Source organism: Salmo salar, chromosome ssa13, assembly GCF_905237065.1.
Source record: "Salmo salar chromosome ssa13, Ssal_v3.1, whole genome shotgun sequence".
Lineage (NCBI taxonomy): Eukaryota > Metazoa > Chordata > Actinopteri > Salmoniformes > Salmonidae > Salmo > Salmo salar.
The window spans coordinates 48778621-48794681 of NC_059454.1; the positions used below are offsets into that span (position 1 = coordinate 48778621).

The 16061-nt window shown below is 45.1% G+C and overlaps 1 protein-coding gene across 5 annotated transcripts in view; it reads right to left on the reverse strand.

The window, feature by feature from the left end:
- LOC106567360 (MORN repeat-containing protein 1) overlaps positions 1-16061 on the reverse strand; it is a 96951-nt gene that overhangs the window by 67706 nt on the left and 13184 nt on the right. For 4 of the 5 annotated variants that reach the window (XM_014136514.2, XM_014136510.2, XM_014136511.2 and 1 more), the window contains exons 8-10: positions 3444-3554; positions 3104-3230; positions 2147-2358 (exon numbers count right to left, since the gene is read on the reverse strand). In XM_014136514.2, coding sequence (XP_013991989.1) covers positions 2147-2358; positions 3104-3230; positions 3444-3554 — 450 coding nt within the window. The remainder of the gene's footprint in view (positions 1-2146; positions 2359-3103; positions 3231-3443; positions 3555-16061) is intronic. The other variant, XM_014136512.2, reaches the window with a different exon arrangement.

Here is a 16061-nt window from a genome sequence, read left to right on the forward strand (position 1 = left end):
GGGCTGTATCACCGCCTGGTACGGCAGCTGCTCCGCCCATAACCGTAAGGCTCACCAGAGGGTTGTGAGGTCTGCACAACGCATCACCGGGTGCAAACTACCTGCCCACCAGGACACCTACAGCACCCAATGTCACAGGAAGGCCAAAAAGATCATCAAGGTCAACAACCACCCGAAGCCACTGCCTGTTCATCCCGCTAACATCCAGAAGGCGAGGTCAGTACAGGTGCATCAAAGCGGGGACCGAGAGACAGAAAAACAGCTTCTATCTCAAGGCCATCAGACTATTAAACAGCCATCACTAACATTGAGTGGCTGCTGCCAACATACTGACTCAGCTCTAGCCACTTCAATAATGGAAAAATTGATGTAATAAATGTATCACTAGCCACTTTAAACAATGCCACTTTATATAATGTTTACATACCCTATATTACTCATCTCATATGTATATACTGTGCTCTATACCATTCTACTGCATCTTGCCTATGCCGTTGGGCCATCACTCATTCATATATTTTTATGTTCATATTCATTCCTTTACACTTGTGTGTATAAGGTAGTTGTTGTGAAATTGTTAGGTTAGATTACTTGTTAGATATATTACTGCATGGTCGGAACTAGAAGCACACGCATTTCACTACACTCGCATTAACATCTGCTAACCATGTGTATGTGACAAAATTTGATTTGACCTCCAATTGACTCAAATGATGTCAATTAGCCTATCAGAAGCTTCTAAAGCCATGACATCATTTTCTGTCTGTCATAATCTGTCTGTAAACAAATATTGGAAAAATTACTTGTGTGTCATGCACAAAGTAGATGTCCTAACCGACTCGCCAAAACTATAGTTTGTTAATAAAATAAATTTGTGGAGTGGTTGAAAAACTAGTTTTAATGACTCCAACCTAAGTGTATGTAAACTTCCTACTTTCAACTGTATGTATATATGGGTGATTTGAAATTATGCAGACAATTACATTGATAGAAGCCACAATCTATTTGCAATATTAAAGCTGAGCCAACCCCTAAATTCTTTTTTTTTTTATCTACCAAGCACCCAGAACACTGACAAGAGCAATGGAGTGTACCAAACAGCACAACACAAATTAACTTAAAAACCACAACAACAATCTGTTTGGAATATCACTGATCCCCCGCCTTCTCCCTTCGACCCTCCTACACACACACACACACACACACACACACACAATCATTAACATTCTAGACAGCGGGAGGCCTGGCCTCTCATCTCGATGAAGAGGAGCCTCTTGTGTCTTTAATGGACGCCCGTATGAAATATTTATCACCCCTACATCCTGCCTGCCAAGGTAATTGTCTCAAGAATTCTAACGGTAAGCGAAGGGCGGCGCGCTAGCTCCCGGAGTCAGGGTGATGGGATGGGCTGGTAGCATGGTGAGTGGGGTGGAACAGCAGCTTAAGGTTAAAGTGGCATTTAGCTGAGATTAATGCTGTTGATAAAATAGCGCCTGATTCGGCATCTGAATTGCGGAGAGCCTTTTTTTAAAAGGGGGCAACTTAGATCTGATATGTCGCGATGGCTTGAACAATTGAATAATCTATTGGTTCAAACAGTATCAATGACACATGGTATGGTATGGTAGTGAGTGGATACGACAAATATGATTATTCGTGTTTGTTCACAAGCTTTTCTATAAGAAAGACAAAGTCTATCCTGTGTTTGCGATTAATTAAACAAATTAAGACATTTTGTTTTTTGATTCATCAAACACAAAATTTTACTGCCAAGACCTCTGTAGCTGATTGAGATGTCTGTGAAGACTTGAAACGCTCCATAAAATGGGACCTCCTTGAGGAAAATCCTAAGCAAAGTACATTACAGCAGCCAAAACATTAAAGACATCTTTATAGGCACACATACTGGTAGAGACTCTGCTCTCCAGGCATCTCCTATAAAGAAGCCATGTTTTTTTTAAAGAGAGAAAGAGAAAGCAAGAGAAATAGAGAAAAATAGAGGCAGAGTGAGAGAGATAAAGAGAGAGAGAGAGAGAGAGAGAGTGAGTGTGTGTACAAATAACAGAAGGCCCAGTAAACAGTGCGAGAGAGGAATAAAAGGGCGGCGTGGCGAATGACTTTCCGTGACTATCTCGCTATCCCTTACCATCCAGGTAGCTGGGGGTGCCCCCCATGAGTGGCAGCCCGTCTGATCCGCTTCCAGACTCCCACTCGCCCTCGAGAAGCAGTGGCGAGTCAGCCTGCGCTGAGCCTGATTTAGCCGCCACCACAGCCACGGCTAGGGGGGCTGCAGTGTCTATGAAGACCTGGCTTCCAAAGGCTCTCTCCATCAAAGGGTAGCTGACAACCTGAAAGCCACTGAGTGGGGGGGAGAGAAATAGATATAAAATAGGAAGAGGGGGAGAGAGTGAGAAAAAGAGGGAGCGAGAAGAAATAGGTAGAGAGAAAGGCGTAGAAGGGGTAGAAAAAGAGTGTGACAGAGCGAGTGAATGAAAAAGAATGAAAACAGAGAGTCGGAGAGATGACACATCCGTGTAATCCACACAGCTCCCAATCTCTAGGCTATGCCAAGAGAACTAGAGACCATGCAATTCAAACACAGCACATCCTGCCAACCATGGGACAAAAAAAAGATTAACAAACATGGGCATGGCGGAAGCAGTGGAAACATGGCACTACGTTGGAATAAAGTTGCGTCATAGAAATTACACTGGAGCAGATAATGTCATTGACCTGCATAGCTCTAGAACAGGGATAGGCAATATCAAGGCTTGAGGACCACATCGAGACTTGGAAATTGAACAGTGACGCAAAAACAAATGTGGACCGATTTGTTTGTAAAAATGCATTTGCAGAATGGAAAAAAAGGACAGTTATTTCAAAATACATCGGTCCATTCAAAAAATAATTATAATCAGGTTTTAGAAGTTCAAGTGTTGTTTCCCCAATTTATTTATTATTACTAAATTGACCGCCGGCTGTATGTAATGGGCTTGCCAGCCGCATCCACCTGTTGCCCATCCCTGCTCTTATGTGCTGATAAAGGCAGCCATCTTGGTCAGGGATACATTTTCTATTTAATTATTTGATTGGCATATCCTACAATGGTGTGGGGATGGTTGTTTCCTTGATGTCTTCCATCATCTTCAGCAGGCTCGCTGGAGTTGTTGACAGGGAGAGACCACAGAGTCTGATAGCAGTGGATATTTGTAAGACTCTGCCATTTTCACCTGGAAATAGAAGAGATTGTACATGGTTTACAGTTCACACTTCTCAATCAGATGTACACATTGTATTTTTTAAAACTGCATTTTTGTGTAACAGTCAGTTTAGAATTTTCCTCAATTTACTGAATTAAAATGGAATTGACCCAATCCCCAACCCTGGTAACCGTAAAGTATACTCTTGTGATATTCCTATCTGGCGTCCATTTTGTGTCTCACCCGTTGCCTTCTCTCCCACCTCTGTCTGCAGTTGCACTTCCACACAAAATGGAGTCTCTTGGAAGACCTCCAAGACATCTCCTCCCTCTATTACAACTTTCGAAGCGCCACCTGCCGTGGTATACAAATGGGCTTCAATGAATAATCAAGGCCATTCAGTTTTCCATGCACCACATCACCAAAGAGACTTCTTTTCAATACCACTCGACATCCAAAACCACACTCTCATTAAAACCCCTTGATCGGAGCTACGCTGAGACAGGTCAACGTGTTAGTGTATAACAAAAGGAAACTAGCTCTCTCGCTCTTTCTCTCGCTCTCTCCCCTCACTCTCTAGTTTGAGTAAACTATTTTTCTTTCTCTCCCTCTGTTGGTTTCTCTCTCTCCCCTTCTCCTCTCTCTCTCTGCCCTCAGTAGGATAGGTAATTAGCATATGTCACTGTTCTGAGTCGTCTCGAAGCGCCTGCCAGGTCCCACCTCATGAATAGATCCCCAACTACATCTCATCCCCACCCATTAGTTGGCATGCAGATCAGACGACTCCATTAACAAACCTTGTCATGTCATGTCAAGGAAGTCATCACGCCACGTCATGTACACTCATGTACCGCCGCTTCAAATCTACCAAGAACAAAAACAGACGCCAAAAGTCGAAGAGCTGGGCCTGTATTCAGAAAGCATCTCGAAGTAGGAGTGCTTATCTAGGAACAGCGTTGCCTTGCCACAGTCGTGATCATAATGAACACGATTACATGGGCCTGATCCTAGATCAGCACTCTGAGACGTTATTAATATGGGCCCAAGAAGTTGTGTGTGGTGCATTGCCATGCAGGACGGTACACTGGCTTAGCATTCAGTAGTGGGCAGCACTAAGAAATCATAAATCTGCCATCTCCTAGTGCCAAGAAGCACTATGTGTTCTATCCACGATGGGCATTAGCATTCAATGCAGGACACGATGCATAGTAGTCTTATGATTGGAGATGATCACCCCTGTGTTGGGCACCTGGTGAAAACAACGGGCAGAGAAGAGTGGTAGATCAATAACGTTGGAAGCGATGGCTCCTCGTTGACAGCAGGCATTACTGAGAAGAGTAAACAGATGCCACAATCTTCAGAATCCTAATCGGAGCAATTTACACCCTTGTCAGCTCAGTGCTGGTTCAAATGAATCAGGCGTAAGTAACCTGCCTCCTCCAACATGTGCATGTACACATGCACGCACACACACAGGAAATCCCCCGATGGGAGTGATCCCCCCACCTTCACTCCACACCTGCCTCACCCTGAGCAGCAGCAGCCTGCCAAGGAGAGGAGACGTCAAGCCTGCTTGAAAAAAACAGCTACCTAGAGCTGGTCTGAGCAGTTGGCTGGATATTCCCTCACCCGCTAGTCCTTAATGCTGATTGGTTCTACCCACTATAGTGCTGTCCGGTTAGAACGGGGTGTTGAGGCCCATTACTGCAACTTGGTCACCACACACACACACTGCTGCTTCCATTTGAAGATGTTTTATATGCATGGTGTGTGGTGGTGACCAAGTTACAGTAATGGGCCTCAACATTGCGTTCTAACAGGGAAAGGCAGAGTAAAACAATCATTAGGATCCATTTCTAAGAGACCACTGAGATAAATATACACTGCTCAAAAAAATAAAGGGAACACTTAAACAACACAATGTAACTCCAAGTCAATCACACTTCTGTGAAATCAAACTGTCCACTTGGGAAGCAACACTGATTGACAATACATTTCACATATTGTTGTGCAAATGGAATAGACAACAGGTGGAAATTATAGGCAATTAGCAAGACACCCCCAATAAAGGAGTGGTTCTGCAGGTGGGGACCACAGACCACTTCTCAGTTCCTATGCTTCCTGGCTGATGTTTTGGTCACTTTTGAATGCTGGCGGTGCTTTCACTCTAGTGGTAGCATGAGACGGAGTCTACAACCCACACAAGTGGCTCAGGTAGTGCAGCTCATCCAGGATGGCACATCAATGCAAGCTGTGGCAAGAAGGTTTGCTGTGTCTGTCAACGTAGTGTCCAGAGCATGCAGGCGCTACATCAGGAGACGTGGAGGAGGCCGTAGGAGGGCAACAACCCAGCAGCAGGACCGCTACCTCCGCCTTTGTGCAAGGAGGAGCAGGAGGAGCACTGCCGGAGCCCTGCTAAATGACCTCCAGCAGGCCAAAAATGTGCATGTGTCTGCTCAAACGGTCAGAAAGACTCCATGAGGGTGGTATGAGGGCCCGACATCCACAGAATGGGGGTTGTGCTTACAGCCCAACACTGTGCAGGACGTTTGGCATTTGCCAGAGAACACCAAGATTGGCAAATTCGCCACTGGCGCCCTCTGCTCTTCACAGATGAAAGCAGGTTCACACTGAGCACGTGACAGAGTCTGGAGACACCGTGGAGAACGTTCTGCTGCCTGCAACATCCTCCAGCATGACCGGTTTGGCGGTGGATCAGTCATGGTGAGGGGTGGCATTTCTTTGGGGGGCCGCACAGCCCTCCGTGTGCTCGCCAGAGGTAGCCTGACTGCCATTAGGTACCGAGATGAGATCCTCAGACCCCTTGTGAGACCATATGCTGGTGCGGTTGGCCCTGGGTTCCTCCTAATGCAAGACAATGCTAGACCTCATGTGGCTGGAGTGTGTCAGCAGTTCCTGCAAGAGGAAGGCATTGATGCTATGGACTGGCCCGCCCGTTCCCCAGACCTGAATCCAATTGAGCACATCTGGGACATCATGTCTCGCTCCATCCACCAACGCCACGTTGCACCACAGACTGTCCAGGAGTTGGCGGATGCTTTAGTCCAGGTCTGGGAGGAGATCCCTCAGGAGACCATCCCCCACCTCATCAGGAGCATGCCCAGGCGTTGTAGGGAGGTCATACAGGTACGTGGAGGCCACACACACTACTGAGCCTCATTTTGACTTGTTTTAAGGACATTACATCAAAGTTGGATCAGCCTGTAGTGTGGTTTTCCACTTTAATTTTGAGTGCGACTCCAAATCCAGACCTCCATGGGTTGATAAATTGGATTTCCATTGATTATTTTTGTGCTATTTTGTTGTCAGGACCGTTTTTTTTCCCAAGATGGCGTAGCAGTTCAGACGTCCTCTACCCTCCTCTTGTCGTGTCCCGTGTATATATATATATATATATACTTACATATTTTTTTCTTCACGTATCTTTTTATATATATATTATTTATTTTTTAATTCAAAAAATTCAACCTCAAAGCACTCTCCTGCAACCCGCCTCACCAATTTAAAAAAGAAAGTATTATTTACCTCATCTGAATTCCACAACAGAAGCTAGCAAGAGGTTAGCCATTTTCACTGGCTAACGTTGAAGTTCAGCTAGCCACGGTTAGCTGTCCTCAGCTATCTATTAGCTCGAAAAGCTATCGCCAGTTTTTGTACAGCGCGACTCAGACCAGAGCATACCGGACCTATTCTCTCTCCTTTCCCCGATTTCTACAGCAGGCTCTGGACATTTACACCTGGATCTTGCAGCTAACTAGCTGCTACCTGAGTGACTATTGGCAACGTCGGTCACGGAATTAACACACATTATTACGGAGCTAGCCAGCTAGCCAGCTGAAGAGTTCCGTCAGCCACTCCTGGGCTATTCCTGAGCTAGCCAGCTGAAGTGTCTCCTGGGCTACAACTCACCTATCCTGACCCGTTTTACTGCCGATGCGGAGCCCCATCGGGTCTTCACGACTGGACCACCGACGTTATCTGCCCGAGGGAGTTATCCAACTGGCCCCTCTGTCGCGACGTAACCTGATCGCCCATCTGCGGCCCGCTAATCGTTAGCTGTCTTTTCGGCTGCGATCTGTATAGGTCTATCGGACACTTTTCTTGGGCCACTATAACTAACTATTTTGCCAACTTGGACAGGTCCCCCCTTCCACACGGAACCCCACTAACCCACAGACGGAAACGCACGAGGTGGCTAAAAACAGACCTCCCTCCCATCTTCCACCAGCTTGCTACCTATGGCCCGGCTAGCTGTCTGAATCTCACTGGACCCTTTGATCACGCGGCTAAGCATGCCTCTCCTTAATGTCAATATGCCTTCTCCATTGCTGTTCTGGTTAGTGTTTATTGGCTTATTTCACTGTAGAGCCTCTAGCCCTGCTCATTATACCTTATCCAACCTCTCAGTTCCTCCACCCACACATGCTATGACATCTTCTGGTTTCAATGATGTTTCTAGAGACAATATCTCTCTCATAATCACTAAATGCCTAGGTTTACCTCCTCTGTACTCACATCCCACCATACCTTTGTCTGTACATTATACCTTGAAGCTATTTTATCGCCCCCAGAAACCTGCTCCTTTTTCTCTCTATTCTGGACGTCACAGACGACCAATTCTTATAGCTTTTAGCCGTACCCTCATACTTATTCTTCTCTGCTCCTCTGGGGATGTAGAGGTGAATCCAGGCCCTGCAGTGCCTGGCTCCACTCCTACTCCCCAGGCGCTCTCTTTTGATGACTTCTGTAACCGTAATAACCTTGGTTTCATGCATGTTAACATTAGAAGCCTCCTCCCTAAGTTTGTTTTATTCACTGCTTTAGCACACTCTGCCAACCCAGATGTCCTAGCTGTGTCTGAATCCTGGCTTAGGAAGTCCACCAAAAACTCTGAAATCTTCATCCCTAACTACAACGTTTTCAGACAAGATAGAACGACCAAACGGGGCGGTGTTGCAATCTACTGCAGAGATAGCCTGCAGAGTTCTGTCCTGCTATCCAGGTCTGTACCCAAACAATTTGAACTTCTACTTTTAAAAATCCACCTCTCCAAAAACAAGTCTCTCACCGTTGCCGCCTGCTATAGACCCCCCTCGGCCCCTAGTTGTGCTCTGGACACCATATGTGAACTGATTGCCCCCCATCTATCTTCAGAGCTCGTGCTACTAGGTGACCTAAACGGGGACATGCTTAACACCCCAGCCATCCTACAATCCAAGCTTGATGCCCTCAATCTCACACTAATTATTAATGAACCCACCAGGTACAACCCCAAAGCCGCAAACACTGGCACCCTCATAGATATCATCCTAACCAACGTGCCCTCTAAATACACCTCTGCTGTTTTCAACCAAGATCTCAGCGATCACTGCCTCATTGCTTGCACCCGTAATGGGTCAGCGGTCAAACGACCTCCACTCATCACTGTCAAACGCTCCCTGAAACATTTCAACGAGCAAGCCTTTCTAATCGACCTGGCCCTGGTATCCTGGAAGGATATTGACCTCATCCCGTCAGTAGAGGATGCCTGGTTATTTTTTTTAAATGCCTTCCTCTCCATCTTAAATAAGCATGCCCCTTTCAAGAAATTTAGAACCAGGAACAGATATAGCCCTTGGTTCTCCCCAGACCTGACTGCCCTTAACCAACACAAAAATATCCTGTGGCGTTCTGCATTAGCATCGAACTGCCCCCGCGATATGCAACTTTTTAGGGAAGTTAGAAACCAATACACACAGGCAGTTAGAAATGCCAAGGCTAGCTTTTTCAAACAGAAATTCGCTTCGTGCAACTCCAACTCTAAAAAGTTCTGGGACATTGTAAAGTCCATGGAGAATAAGAACACCTCCTCCCAACTGCCCACCGCACTGAGGATAGGAAACTCTGTCACCACCGATAAGCCCACTATAATTGAGAATTTCAATAAGCATTTTTCTACGGCTGGCCATGCTTTCCACCTAACTACCCCTACTGCATTCAACAGCACTGCACCCCCCACAGCTACTCGCCCAAGCCTCCCCCATTTCTCCTTCTCCCAAATCCATTCAGCTGATGTTCTGAAAGAGCTGCAAAATCTGGACCCCTACAAATCAGCTGGGCTTGACAATCTGGACCCTTTCTTTCTAAAATTATCTGCCGAAATTATTGCAACCCCTATTACTAGCCTGTTCAACCTCTTTCGTGTCGTCTGAGATTCCCATAGATTGGAAAGCAGCTGCTGTCATCCCCCTCTTCAAAGGAGGTGACACTCTTGACCCAAATTGCTACAGACCTATATCCATCCTACCCTGCCTTTCTAAGGTCTTCGAAAGCCATGTCAACAAACAGATTACCGACCATTTCGAATCCCACCGCACCCTCTCCGCTATGCAATCTGGTTTCAGAGCTGGTCATGGGTGCACCTCAGCCACGCTCAAGGTCCTAAACGACATCGTAACCGCCATCGATAAGAAACAATACTGTGCTGCCGTATTCATTGACCTGGCCAAAGCTTTTGACTCTGTTAATCACCACATCCTCGTCGGCAGACTCCGTAGCCTTGGTTTCTCAAACGATTGCGTCGCCTGGTTCACCAACTACTTCTCTGACAGAGTTCAGTGTGTCAAATCGGAGGGCCTACTGTCTGGACCTCTGGCAGTCTCTATGGGGGTACCACAGGGTTCAATTCTTGGGCCAACTCTTTTCTCTGTATACATAAATGATGTCGCTCTTGCTGCTGGTGAATCTCTGATCCACCTCTACGCAGACGACACCATTCTGTACACTTCTGGCCCTTCTTTGGACACTGTGTTAACAACCCTCCAGACGAGCTTCAATGCCATTCAACTCTTCTTCCGTGGTCTCCAACTGCTCCTAAACACAAGTAAAACTAAATGCATGCTCTTCAACCGATCGCTGCCTGCACCTGCCCGCCTGTCCAGCATCACTTCTCTGGATGGTTCTAATCTAGAATTTGTGGACAACTACAAATACCTTGGTGTCTGGTTAGACTGTAAACTCTCCTTCCAGACTCACATCAATCATCTCCAATCCAAAGTGAAATCTCGAATTGGCTTCCTATTTCGCAACAAAGCATCCTTCACTCATGCTGCCAAACATACCCTCGTAAAACTGACCATCCTACCAATCCTCGACTTCGGCGATGTCATTTACAAAATAGCTTCCAATACCCTACTCAACAAGCTGGATGCAGTCTATCACAGTGCCATCCGTTTTGTCACCAAAGCCCCATATACTACCCACCACTGCGACCTGTATGCTCTCGTTGGCTGGCCTTCGCTTCATAATCGTCGCCAAACACATTGGCTCCAGGTCATCTACAAGACCCTGCTAGGTAAAGTCCCCCCTTATCTCCGCTCACTGGTCACCATAGCAGCACCCACCTGTAGCACGCGCTCCAGCAGGTATATCTCTCTGGTCACCCCTAAAGCCAACTCCTCCTTTGGTCGTCTCTCCTTCCAGTTCTCTGCTGCCAATGACTGGAACGAACTACAAAAATCTCTGAAACTGGAAACACTTATCTCCCTCACTAGCTTTAAGCACCAGCTGTCAGAGCAGCTCACAGATCACTGCACCTGTACATAGCCCATCTATAATTTAGCCAAAACTACTACCTCTTCCCCTACTGTATTTATTTATTTTATTTATTTTGCTCCTTTGCACCATATTATTTATATTTTATCTTTGAACTTTCTTCAAACTACAAATCTACCATTCCAGTGTTTTTCTTGCTATACTTTATTTACTTTGCCACCATGGCATTTTTTTGCCTTTACCTCCCTTATCTCACATCATTTGCTCACATTGTATATAGTCTTATTTATTTTTTTTCTACTGCATCATTGATTGTATGTTGTTTTACTCCATGTGTAACTCTGTGTTTTTGTATGTTGTCGAACTGCTTTGCTTTATCTTGGCCAGGTCGCAATTGTAAATGAGAACTTGTTCTCAACTTGCCTACCTGGTTAAATAAAGGTGAAATAAAATAAATAAATAAAAGGACATTCAACTATGTAAAGAAAAAAGTATTTAATAAGATGATTTCTTTCATTCAGATCTAGGATGTGTTGTTTAAGTGTTCCCTTTATTTTTTTGAGCAGTATACATCATGCAATAGTAAAAGGTGGACTCTACATAATTAAGAATGCAATAACAATATGTGCAAACAGAAAGCATGATGTTCTAACAAGGACTGCTATAGTATAACATTCACACATCAGCGATGTAAACTTATTGCCAGTGAGGGGGAGAGAACTGAGCCTAGGGTTATTAAGATTTATGGTTCTCTCTCAGGCCTGGCTACAGATTTTATCTGATGGCTTGGCTACTGCACATGTGCTAGAGCACGAGAGCAGGCTGGATAGGGTCGGAAAGCTACAGACACTATGCAACGGCAGCCTGCTAACAGTACCATTAAAAAAAACGATAGAAATCACTGAGGTATGCATGTGATATAGACACTACAAATATAACAGTTAATGGCCACTCAACACAGGTAGCAATGCAGTAGGCAAATGATAATATGGAAATACAACAGGCATGCATGAACAAACAATAGCACTAGCATTAGCTATAAGCAAAGCATGACAAAACAAACTCTCAAACCTAACAACTCAGCCTAATCCTGCTAGGGTCAGACATTGCACACACCAATATACACTAGATGACCAAATGTATGTGGACACCTGCACGTCGAACATCTCATTCCAAAATCATGGCCATTAATATGGAGTTGGTCCCCTCTTTACTGCTATAACAGTCTGATAATAAATAGTCCCCACTAGCTGGCCTCCGCCCAGTACCCTGCCCTGAACTTTAGTCACTGTTACTAGGCAGCTATCACCTGGCACTCAACCCTGCACCTTAGAGACTGCTGCCCTACATAGTCATGAACACTGGTCACTTTAATAATGTTTACATACTGTTTAACCCACTGCATACAGTGGCAAGAAAAGTATGAGAACCCTTTGGAAATACCTGAATTTCTGCATAAATTGGTCATTAAATTTGATCTGATCTTCATCTAGGTCACAACAATAGGCACAAACAATTATAAGTGTTCATGTCTTTATTGAACAAACCATGTAAACATTCACAGTGCAGGGTGGGAAAAGTATGTGAACCCTTGGATTTAATAACTGGTTGACCCTCCTTTGGCAGCAATAACCTCAACCAAACGTTTTCTGTAGATGCGGATCAGACCTGCACAACGGTAAGGAGGAATTTTGCACCATTCCTCTTTGCACCATTCCTCCTGTTTCAGTTCAGCAATATTCTTGGGATGTCTGGTGTGAACTATTCTCTTGAGGTCATGCCACAGCATCTCAATCGGGTTGAGGTCAGGACTCTGACTGGGCCACTCCAGAAGGCGTATTTTCTTCTGTTGAAGCCATTCTGTTGTTGATTTACTTCTGCGTTTTGGGTCGTTGTCCTGTTGCGTCACCCAACTTCTGTTGAGCTTCAATTGGCGGACAGATAGCCTAACATTCTCCTGCAAAATGTCTTGATAAACTTGGGAATTCTTTTTTCTGTCTATTAGAGCAAGCTGTCCAGGCCCTGAGGCAGAAAAGTAGCCCCAAACCTTGATGCTCCCTCCACCATACTTTACAGTTGGGATGAGGTTTTGATGTTGGTGTGCTGGGCCTTTTTTTCTCCACCCCTAGTGTTGTGTGTTCCTTCCAAACAACTCAACTGTAGTTTAATCTGTCCACAGAATATTTTGCCAGTAGCGCTGTGGAACATGCAGGTGCACTTTTGCAAACTTCAAGCTTTGGCCTTCTCTCTCGCTCCGGTCCCGCTCAGCCACCAGCTTTGGTCATGCTTGGCCCTGCATTTTTTATTTCCTTCATCATTGTTCTTTTAATTATGCCTGTTCTGATGTATTTATTTAGCCTACCACACCACGAATGCGCAGAGATGTTGATATGAATCGACCCAGAAATAGGTCACACAGCCTATGTAATTGATAGCAAGACAACGAATGAGTGCATTCCGCAGCTCCAGAACTGTATAAAAGAGGAGTCTAAGTTTGTAACGGTGCTAAAGTTTTCTATAAACTGTCAAATGTAAACACAACAGAGCCACAGTGAAAACTGAAGTATCTGATCATTAATAGATTAGAGAAAAAGCAAGTAGTTGTTGAAGTGTTGAAGCTTCTTACGATAGTCACAAAAGTGTTTGTTAAATTATTTTTTTTACATTTATTTAAAGTGGCAGTTTTTTTCTGTGAGTGGTGATTGATTTTTTAGCAGAGCAGGAGAAAGGCCGTTGTGCCCCGTAGCGGTGTGCAAAGACCGCTCCATAAACGATGAGTGGGTTTTTCCTACCGCTCAACTCCGCTCACATGCTCTGCTCCCCCCCATCACTCACCCCACCCCCCCTCTCCTAGTCCCAGTCCAACACCTGTCCAGGGTCTTGCAACTAGCCCAACACCGACCAGAGGGGGATCAACCTGTAGACATCCCCACCCGCTGCTAGTAGGCACACTCAATAGGAATCCCTCCCTCCTCCCTCAGCCAGCCAGTTAACCACTCAGCCAGTCAGCCACAGAGAAAAAAAGAAAAAGGGCTGAGCCTAACTAGACGTATTACTGTATAAATTCTTAGGTGTGTTTCCGGAGGGTCGCTTCGATGTAGCTCATAGTGACGAAGGCAAAAGTATTTTCTACATTATGTATTTACAGCTAAACTTTCTGTAACGTTCCGCCTTCCTAAATAAGCCTCAGGTTTGATCTGTGACAATGACAATGTGATCCACTCTACAGTCTGAGTGGTGTGTAATATGGTGGTTTGTGAAATGGCTGAGGACAGAGTAACCATTAGGAGGACGCTTTATTTATTGAAGTACGAATATGAAGGATGCAGAGCGTCGAGATGTAACAATGGTATAGTTATAGTTGTCGTCGAAAAACCAATCAGGAGACGCACATCATCATGGACGCTCCTTAAGATTTTTCTGGATGGAAAAATGTTGCTGTGCATGCCTGACGATGTCCATGACAACAAGCACACATCCCAGGATTTTGTTATGGCAAGGAATAGACTGATCATAATTCAAGGCCAAAAACCAGCTAAATCAATGACCTACTCAGTCTACTGTACAAGGTGCAGTGTACGGTAGACAGGCTCGTGTCTGTCATGTACGGGATAGGTTAGCCTAGGTAGGTAACATACTGTTCCTGCTTTGTCGCTGGCTATCCCAAATGGCACCCTATTCCCCATATAGTGCACTACCTTTCACCAGAGCCCGCACTAAAAACTACAGCCGAAAATCTGGTGTTTCCATTTCAAACGGTTTTGTTATATTTCAGTCTTTTGTGATGTACAGTGAACAAAAATATAAATGCAACATGTAAAGTGTTGGTCCCATGTTTCATGAGCTGAAATAAAAGATCCCAGAAAAAGCTTATTCTCTCAAATGTTGTGCACACATTTGTTTACATTACTGTTCGTGAGCATTTCTCCTTTCCCAAGATAATCCATCCACATGACAGGTTTGGCATATCAAGAAGCTGATTAAACCTTGTGCTGGGGACAATAAAAGGCCACTAAAATGTGCAAGATGTCTCAAGCTTTGATGGATCGTGCAATTGGCATGCTGACTGCAGGAATATCCACCAGAGCTGTTTCTAGAGATTGTAATGTTCATTTCTCCACCCTAAGCCGCTCCAATGTCATTTTAGAGAATTAAAAATTACGTCCAACTGGCCTCACAACCGCAGAAGCACATGTAACCCAGCCCAGGACCTCCACATCCAGCTTCTTCACATGCGGGACCATCTGACACCAGCCACCCGGACAGCTGATATAACTGTGGGTTTGCACAACCGAAGAATTTCTGCACAAACTGCTAGAAACCGTCTCAGGGAAGCTCATCTGCGTGCTCATCGTCCTCACCAGGGTCTTGACCTGACTGCAGTTCGGTGTCGTAACCGACTTCAATGGGGAAGTGCTCACCTTCGATGATCACTGGTACGCTGGAGAAGTGTGCTCTTCGTGGATGAATCCCGGTTTCAACTGTACCGGGCAGATGGCAGACAGCATGTATGGTGCCGTGTTGGCGAGCGGTTTGCTGATGTCAATGTTGTGAACAGAGTGCCTGCCCTATGGTGGCGTCAGGGTTATGGTATGGGCAGGTATAGGCTACGGACAACGAACACAATTGCATTTTATCAATGGCAATTTGAATGCAGCGATACCGTGACGAGGTCCTGAGCCAATTGCCGCGCCTTCACCTCATGTTTCAGCATGATAATGCACAGTCCCATGTCGCAAGGATCTGTACACAATTCCTGGAAGCTGAAAATGTCCCAGTTCTTCCATGGCCTGCATGCTCATCAGACAGGACACCCATTGAGCATGTTTGGGATGCTCTGGATCAACGTGTACGACAGCGTGTTCAAGGTTACGCCAATTTTCAGCAACTTCGCACAGCCATTGAAGAGGAGTGGGACAACATTCCACAGGCCACAATCAACAGCCTCATCAACTCTATGCGAAGGAGATGTGTTGCGCTGCATGAAGCAAATCGTGGTCACACCAGATACTGACTGGTTTTCTGATCCACGCCCCTACTTTTTTATTTAGATATCCGTGACCAACAGATGCATATCTGTATTCTCAGTCATATGAAATCCATAGATAAGGGGCAAATGAATTTATTTCAATTGACTGATTTCCTTATATGAACTGTAAGTCTTTGAAATTGTTGCGTTTATATTTTTGTTCAGTGTATATTAAGTGTAATATTGGGATGCAAACTCAAAATTGAATACACTCTATATCTGACATGGTACAGATGTCTTCTTTTTTAAAGCCCATAACCATGTGTGTGAGGTATATA